Below are 9,367 nucleotides of genomic sequence, written 5' to 3'. Positions count from 1 at the left end.
CTGTTGTACATAGGATTTTCAGAGGCCTGCTATTTCAGAAGTGGATGGCCAATAAGAGATATACCTTTAACTTGCTGGTCTGTCTGATACTTCTCTAAATCTGAACATTCACATTAAGACAGACTAGGAAGAAGGATTGGCCATCCACTTCTGAAATAGCAGGTCCATAACTCTAATTAGAAGAAATATTAATACCCTCCGGAAATTCCAGTGTTCTCATTAATAGACCTATAATTTTTTTAAAAAAAATTAGTTATCACTATTTGTGTTGTTAACTGAATTTTATCAAGAAAAATTTGGGGGAAATACTTTATTGAGGTGGGTGTACAATATGCAGTTAGGGACATCTTCATATTACTGAGGCACAATGATGTCAGTTTGAGGACTGAGTTGAATCTGATTCAGGCCATAGTCTATCCAATCACTTGCTATGCATCTTGAGAGATGGACAATGAATGAAAATGACAGAAGAAGAATTGATTCCTTTGAGCTGTGGTGTTGGGAGAAGAGAACTGAACATCCCACGGATGACGAAAAGAACAAACATGTCTTGGAGACGGTGCCACCGGAATGCTCTTTGGAGGCAAGACTGATGAGATTTAGCCTCACATACTTTGGGCATGTAGCTAGGAGGGGCTAATACCTGAAAAGGTGTATGATGCTGGGAAGGGTGGAGAGTTGATGAAGGAGAGGAAGGCCCTCGATCAGGTGGACTGACGCAGTGACTGCGGCAATAGGCTCTTGGGTGTCAGGAAGTTGTGAGGATGGCACAGGATAGAACAGGGTTCAGATCTTTTGTTCATAGGGTCGCTATGAGTTGTACTTGATTCAATGGAATCTAACAATGACACCACTACCTACATCATCCACCTACATCACAGATTTGATTTTTCCTCTAGGCTAGAAAACTTGAAAATATGTACTATCTGCCTTTCATCAAAAGTTTACCAATACCTGAAGCAGAGACACAAAATTATGGAATTTGGGAGGAAGCTCTGGTGGCCTAGTGGCTAGAAGCTGCACTGCAATCCCAGAGGTGCATGGTTCAAATCCACCAGATGCTCTGCTGGAGAAGGAGGGGCAATCTCCTCCTGCACCAGTCAGATCCGATTTGACGGTACACACACACACACAAATAATAAAATAAAACAAACTTAAAAAAAAATTATGGAATTTGGAATGCAAGAAAAATTTATTTTGAGGTACAGTATTGGAAAAATGTCCCTGATGAAGTAGAAGTAAATAATCTAAAATATTAATTAATTTCAGGTACCAACAACAACAACAGTCAAATTATGAATTATAATTTTCTTCACTTATTCTAGTTTTAATTTTTTCCCCCTTAAAATAGAACCAAAGTTAAATATTATTTCTAAATCTTTTTTAGTATTTAATAAAGCTTGGGCTCCAAGACAAATGATAATGACTATGAGTGGATTACTTAATTAAGATTCTTAGGAATAAAGTGATAATATTTTAATTTTTATATAAACTTAAGACAAACCCTGTGTTTAAAATATTGGTATTTATTTACTGAGCAATATTTATTTAAAGAGTTCTGTTTAGAAGTTAAACATTATTTAAGTGCTTTATAAATATTAACTCATTTAATCCTCATAATAATTTACATTTCACTGATGAGAAAACTGAGTTAGAGTGCCCAAGTAAACTGGCCAAAGTCAGACAGTTGTTAAGTGGCAGAAAAGACTGGTTTCCAAAAACCACACTTATATCACTAGACTGTACCTTTCATTTTCCAAACTGAGCTGGTTTTCAAAATGGCTAGAATATTAGTGAAAGACAGTGCATTATGCACAACTACTTTATTTCTAAAATATAAGCAACAAGAATCTGGACAATCAAGAATTTATCAAAAGCGTACCTGAATCTCTTCAATTCCCAAGTTTCAACAGACTGAATTACATAACAAGATCCTCCTTTATTTATATGAACAGGAGAATGGAATAAAAGGAAAGGGAAAGAAATGCAGGTCTTTGTTCACAATAACAAAGAGTTGGAAACAAACCAAGTGCCCATCAACAAACGAATAGAGAAACTGTGGTATATTCACACAATGAAATACTACGCTGCATTGAAAAACAAAAAACTCATGAAATATTATACAAAATGGGTGACCTGGAGGACATTATGTTGAGTGAAATATCTCAACCACAAAAGGACAAATACTACATAATGACACTGTTATAAAACAGGACTGACATTGGGGCTGGGGGGAAACTAAGAAAAGGGGTTAAATATTATACACTGCATTGAACTTGATGAGGGAGAGAACTGTTTAAAAGGGATATATAATTAAGTATTATTTGCATGGCAAGAGTCCAGAATAAGAGTTGCATAGTAAAGTGGCCTAGAGGGGATTGTATAACAATGCAAGAATGTTTTTTTCTCTCTGTCTTCTCAAAGAGAAAAGTGAACTGGAGGGGAGTGGGCAGGGAGGAAAATATGCAACAATAAATGAATGAAAATCCAAGTTCTTTATAATCTTTCATTAAAATCTCAATTTAAAAAAGTTACTAAAAAAATGCAAATCTACTGTGAGTTTAAGTAATTTGCATGTTGTGCTTAATTCAATCTAAATTTAATTCAACAAATTCCATTCATTGTAAACTCACATACAGTGACAAAGAAATAAAATAGAGATTCCAAGTACATTTTGCTCTAATGGCACAAATATATTGATATATAGTCAAAAGACAGTCAAGTCTCTTTAAATTCATTTTAAATGAGGCTCCTTCCCTTACATTTAAAGATCTTGGTATGTATAAAATTTACCTTGTCCTAGAAGAACTTTAAAAATTAAAAAAAAAAACTCCTCAAGACCAAACTTTTCTTTTATACTCAATATTAACAGGTATACAGAAATGTGCTTAATTAGGAATGGATGACTTGAATGAAGTTGATGACAGTAAGAGGGTGTGTGGAGGTATTTGACCACAGCTTTAATTTGCATTTCCCTAACTGCTAAGAGAGGAGCCCTAGTGACAGAGCAGTTATCACTCAGTTGCTTATTACTCAAACCCACCAGCAGGCAATTTGCTTCCATAATAATTACAGCCCTGAGGCAGAGCGACTGTGCTCTACTGGGTAACCATGAGTCAAAACTGACCCACTGGCAGCAAGTTTAATAGCTAACAATAGTGCACCCCTGTTTTTTTAATGTGAATCAGTAAAAGAGGAAGATCGTTTACCTGTGACTGGCCTTTTCTCTTCCATGGAGCAAAAAGTCGTGTTGTCTGATCAGTGCCAACAGTGATGATAAATTCTCCTTTTGGATCCCACATGAGGTCTTGGACGCCATCAAAGTGTCCTGAAATGACAACCTCGGGCGTCCACTCTTTCTGTAAAGGAAAGTATTCACGACACATTTATCAAAGACCACTATGATTCAGGCATTCATGTTTGATAACAGGAAAGACTGAAGACCCTATAAAAAGGTACTGACATCATAAAGTAATGAGAGCTATTTCCCTAACAGGGAGCTCTAGTGACCTCATCTGTAGAGGGCTGAGCTGCTAATCCAGAGGCAAGCCTCTCTAGTAGTTTGAATGCACCAGCAGATCTGAGAGAGAAAAATGAAACTTCTTCCTGTGGGATTTATATCCCAAGAAACCTAATAAGAGTCAGCTGTGAGTCAGTTCATCTCAAGTACTTCGAACATGTTTAGGAGCCATTCCTTGGAATAAGACATCACGCTGGGAAAAGCAGTGGGTCATCACAGAAGATAAAGATCCTTAAGGAGATGGACTGACCGAGTGACAGTAGCAATGGCGTATGTCTGAGATGCTGAGGATGGTACAGTACTTAGCAAAGTTCAGATCTGCTGTTCTTCAGATCATTACAAGTCACATTCAGTTCAAGAGCACCAAAACAACAAGAGTCAGACAGTAAATAACTAGGATGCCTCAATTAACACTCAGAAAACTAAAGATGCACAAGAAGGATGGGCAATCTTCTCCAGTGTAATTTACGGCCTCTGAAAACCCAATGGAGGGTCAGTTATGAGTTGGTTCCGACTTAAAAGCACATAACACCAGAAATAAAGATAGGAACAGCACATATTATTATATGGAAGATTACATGAATTTTTATCTATTTAGCTTGCAGAAACAATGATAGGACATACTAGGTACAATTTAGTATATGCTGTTGTAGTTGTTGTTATGTGCCGTCGAGTCACTGGCGACTCATAGTGACCCTATGTACAACAGCCCTAAACTCTGTTCTGTCCTGTGTGAATCGCACTGTCTCTGACACTCCCAACCCGATTACCCCAGTCACTGAATTAATCCACCTCATAGAGGGTCTTCCCCTCCTGCGCTATCCCTCCACCCTCCCAAGCATGATGTCCTTCTCCAAGGACCAGTCTCTCCTTACAATATGTCCAAAGTATGTTAGACGGAGCCTTAGATGCTAAATAATAAGGAGAACTGAATAAAATGAGTCACTGTATTCTGAGTATGTGCCTGATGGAAATCTCTATTAAGTAAAAAGAGGTGTATGTGTTCAGAACAGAAAGTTCTATCAAGGGCCTAGATTTGCTTATATGAACAAAATACAGAAGGCATTCTATCTCCGGTCCACAGAACTTTCTGTTGAACAATTTCAAGTCAACTTGTAGTTGACTTGGAAAAATTTGATCTTTAGAGAACTAAATTGGTATAAATAGCCCAAAGAACATTCATAGTCATGGTTGATGAATACAGTCAGTGATTAAGCTAGGTTTTATTATTTCTTGGTCAAAAAAAAAAAGGATAGTGACAAAGAAATACTATTATATTTTCCTCTGTGAAATAAAAGCCAATTCTAAAGTTAGAACAGACTTGGGGGTGGGACAGATTTCTCAGAAAGTTTTCAGAAATGGGAAGTACTTTTGGGCCAATAGTACAGTTTTTCAGAATCATAATGGAAAAGGGCATTGCTTTATATGCACAAATTATGACGATGATAATGACGATGATGATAATGATGATGATGATGAGTGTACCTTCGAATTGGATATGACTGGTACAGGAGGAGATTGCTCCTCCTTTTCCAGTGGAGTATCTGGTGGATGTGAACTGTGTGCCTTTGGGATTACAGTGCAGCTTTTTGCCACTAGGCCACCAGAGCTTATATGCACAAATTAAAAATCCAACCCCACTGCCAACAGGTTGACTCTGACTTACAGAAACCTTACATTAGTTTTCTGAGGATACAGTCTTTCGGGAGCAAACCACCCCTTTTCTCTTAAGTCAAGTGACAGGTTCAAAACAATAGCCTAGACCTTGGAAGTAATTTTTAAAAAGAAATAAACCTGGTGCAAATCAAGAATCCTGATGGTGTAGTGCATAATTCACTGTGCTGCCAAGTGAAAGACTGGCAACTTGAGTCTATCAGCCAATCTGGAGGAGGAAAGATGGACAGGCAACTCCAAGAAAGACTTCAACCATGGAAACCCAACAGAGGATTCCTGAGAACTGGAATCCACTCAGTGGCAGTCAATGTGGTTTTGGTTTCATATTTTATAAAGGACCTGGTGGTGTAATTCTTCTCAAACAAATCTTATAAATGTGAAGTTCAATTATAAGCACAAAAATAGGGGTGGTGTTTACAGGCTACAAAGCATAATAGAAAAATAACTATCAAAGAGTTAACTGTACATACAAAATTAGCTAAAATGGCAAATGTTATATATGTGTGTAAATACAAGGAAAAAATTAGAAGCCCATTTGTACACCAATGTTCATAGCAGCCATTATTCACCATTCCAAGAACATGGAAACAGCTCAAATGTCCAACCAAAAATTGAAGAGATTGAGAAACAATAATACATTAACATGATGGTATATTACACAGCACTCAGCAGCAATTATTTTGAAAACTACTACATAACTTGAGAGGGACTGGAAAGCATTATGCTGAGTGAACTAACTCAGTCTGATAAGGACAAATACTACGTAAGATCATTATTGTAGAAATAGAAATGCAACTAGTAAAATGTGTATGAGGATCCAAGGAGGAGAAGGAAGAAGCAGAGGGGTAAGGAAGGGCAGGGTGAATCACAGAGTCGTTCAATTTAGTGGGTGGAGGGAGAGGAGGTAGAGAAAATGGGAAAGCTCCAGAAGGAATCTGGAAAGACAGAGGAATGGTGGACATAGTTCAATGGTGATTAATTTTATAAAACACAATGAATGAGAATGTTGTATGAAACACAATGTGAATGAAGGACAGTATGAAACAATGTACAAGAACTTTGTAAGCAAACCAATATAAAATAAATTTTTTTAAAAAAATGATAAGCCCAAGTACAACGAAATCTGGCCTTATGTTTTTAGTTCCTCCTCATTCACCAAATACTCCTTTTCTATGGAGGTACTCAAAGATCAGCTGAAATGTAGCTTAAAGGAGTTTGGCACTTAGTGTATGAAATGGAGAAAATTTCTCACTTTGGAAGTTCAGAGCTGGTGATTCACTGGGTCATTTAACAGTGAAAATAATCCTGAAAGTCACCAAAAAAGGGTGCATCACACCGTTAGAAAGCCCACAAACTAAAGGCTATGCACAACCCAGCAATATTTTCATTATAAAGGAAGTCATTGCATGCACATTCAGAACCCCATATTCTACATACTATGCTGTTTCTCTACTTTCAAATACATGGAGCTCTAGTGTCAAGAAGCTGCACTGCAATCCTGAAGGCATGTGGTTCGAGGCCACCAGCTGCTTCGTGGGAGAAGGACGGGCAATCTCCTCCCCTGCGATTAACTGCTTCTAAAACCCACTGGAGGGTCAGCAATGGGTCAGTTCTGACACTGTGGTACTCAAGAACACTTTTCAAATATATAGTATTCACTTTGCATCAGGATCTAATCCCATACTTGACAAATATTTATTTCATTTAAATTATTTTATTTATTTAATCACCCTAATTCATACATATTTCATCACCATAAAACCCCTCTGATAATAATCCCTATTTCAGAGGTGAGAAATTAGAGACAAAAATTAAACAATGTCCACACAGTCACAAAGCTAGTAAGTAGTTAGGCCAGAATCTGAGTTCACACATTCATGGCTCCAGGGTCCATCACATCCTTCACTATATTCCTGCTGTCTTAACTTCTCCAAGAACAAAGAGACAAATGAGAAGTAAACCAGAAAGAGAAAGAATATTGCTGAGAGGCAGCTATGTGATTCTAAAACAACAGACTATCTTTGTTTGAGGAATAGCAAAAAAATGTTAAGATCTGAAAGAGTCTAAAATCTGAAAGGCTGTTCAGAATTACTCATCATGGCAGTCTTTGAGAGCATCAGTCTATTTTACAAAAAAATAGAAGTGAGCAAAATGCCCTTCTGTCTCTTGGTGGTAGTGGTGTACCTTCACGTTGAAACCAACTCATGTCTGACCCTCCAGTAGGTTCTCTGAAGCAATAAACGGCACAGGAGGAGATTGTCCATCCTTCTCCACAGAACAGCTGATGGATTCGAACTGCATGTCTTTGGGACTGTAGCACAACAACTTCTCGTCATTAGGCCACCAGAGTTGTCACTTATTTGAAAACTCTCTTAATAGTTAGTATCAAGGTAAATTTGTGTTACAGTCTTTAAGATAGAGAATTTATACACTTTAGGAAGACATCCACCTAAAAAGGTATGTAGTTTAGAAGACTTATTATTAACTGTCTCCAGTAGCTTCTGATTCATGTAAACTCCATGAACAACAGAACTGCTGCCCGGTCAGAGATCACTGAGTTCCACAAAGTTTTCACTGGTTGGTTTTCAAAAGTAGATCACCAGGCCTTTCTTCCCAGTTTACCATAGTCTAGAAGCTTCACTAAAACCTGTTTGGCAACACCCAGCCCTTCACTGACAAATCAAACCAACATGTATTTCACTTATTTAGAAAATTTACCAACGTGTAAATAGATTTTTCCCATGTGCAAATTCAACATTTCAACAATGCTGCAGAAACAAGTACTCTTATTAATCCACTTCCTAAACAACATGCCTCTGGAAATTCTGTGAGCTTTGATAAATGAAGATAGTTAGAGAAAGGCTTCAGGCCTTTTGTTCATAGGGTCTCTATGAGGCGTGCTCAACTGGATGGCAATCAACAACAGTACAATTAAAAGATAAAGATTACAGAAACAAGTGATATCACTTTAATGTGAATGCTTCCACAGCTTCTGAAGAGTGTTTTAAGTAAAACCACACAGTTGAGCTAGGTTTCATTTAGGATTTATAGTAATTGATCAGAAACACGTTATTTAACAATGAATCTTACTGGGTTAGCTGCTTTCTGCTTCCAAAGGTGCAATGCTCCATGGAAAGCATGTGCGATGATCATGGAGCCATCCTCACTGAACTGGCAGTCATAAAAGCCCAGAGTGTTCCCACCAACCTCACCTACTCGAACCTAAGAAAAAAGGAGATGGAAAATAATTCTCAACTAACAATCCACACTGCTCCTGGAAGTGGAAACCATTTGATTCCAAAAGCTGTTTAAGTTCTAGTCATTTAATACACACAGACTGAAAATCTGCAGCAAGAGGAACAGAGACATGAGGTTTAAATATTCAGTAAGTAAAACCCAATGTTCTGTTTCTTAAAGAAATATCCATGCATTTTTACCTGTTCTAGCCAAACTCCTGACTCTTCATCTGGAGCCCAGAGAATCATGGTTTTATCCATTGAGGCGGACAACAATCTCATTGGTTGCTGTAGAACACCATCTAAAGGACAAAAACAAATGCCTTCAGCTGATCAATAAGCATCATTTAACTACTAGAAAAAACAGCACCAGAAACACCACCATCAAAAGTACTACAAAAAGTTCATTGTAACTCTGCTTACAATAGCAAAAATTTGGAAACATAAATGATTAGTATTAGAAAAAAAGATAAAATCATTTTAATCAGATAAGAGTATTATACTTCAATAAACTAGATTTATATGTATCAACACGGACATAGTTTTAAAATAATTTTTTTAAAAAGCATATTATAGGAGGACAAAAGCATGTCCATATTGTTTTAACACATTTTAGTAGCTGTAAAATTAGATTAAGTTTGTTGTTACATGCCATCAAGTCACCTGAGACTCATAGCGACCCTGTGTACAGTAGTTCTGTACCCTGATTTATCTTGAGCCTATGTCATTGTCTTTCACACACATAGCACTATTACCCAAGTCACTGAGTCAATCTATCTCACGCAGGGTCTTCCTCTTGTGCATATGGTCATATAAATGTGTATTAAGAGTATAGTGAATCTACAAGCAGGAGAAGATAAAATAGATGAATGGGACCTTCTAAGAATCAAATCCCTATGCACATCCAAAAACTTCTCCAACAGGGTAAAAAGGGAAG

At 37.3% G+C, this 9,367-nt stretch overlaps 1 protein-coding gene across 1 annotated transcript in view; it reads right to left on the bottom strand.

Annotated features, from left to right (window-relative positions):
• Nucleotides 1–9,367, bottom strand: part of ELP2 (elongator acetyltransferase complex subunit 2) — a 57,102-nt gene that overhangs the window by 20,092 nt on the left and 27,643 nt on the right. The window contains exons 10-12 of the mRNA XM_006889230.1: nucleotides 8,632–8,732; nucleotides 8,285–8,416; nucleotides 3,210–3,359 (exon numbers count right to left, since the gene is read on the bottom strand). Coding sequence (XP_006889292.1) covers nucleotides 3,210–3,359; nucleotides 8,285–8,416; nucleotides 8,632–8,732 — 383 coding nt within the window. The remainder of the gene's footprint in view (nucleotides 1–3,209; nucleotides 3,360–8,284; nucleotides 8,417–8,631; nucleotides 8,733–9,367) is intronic.

This window comes from Elephantulus edwardii, unplaced genomic scaffold (assembly GCF_000299155.1).
Source record: "Elephantulus edwardii isolate Elephantulus edwardi_28Jun2011 unplaced genomic scaffold, EleEdw1.0 scaffold00076, whole genome shotgun sequence".
Lineage (NCBI taxonomy): Eukaryota > Metazoa > Chordata > Mammalia > Macroscelidea > Macroscelididae > Elephantulus > Elephantulus edwardii.
Note: the sequence above shows the minus strand (reverse complement) of the source record. Positions and strands in the feature narration are given on the sequence as shown.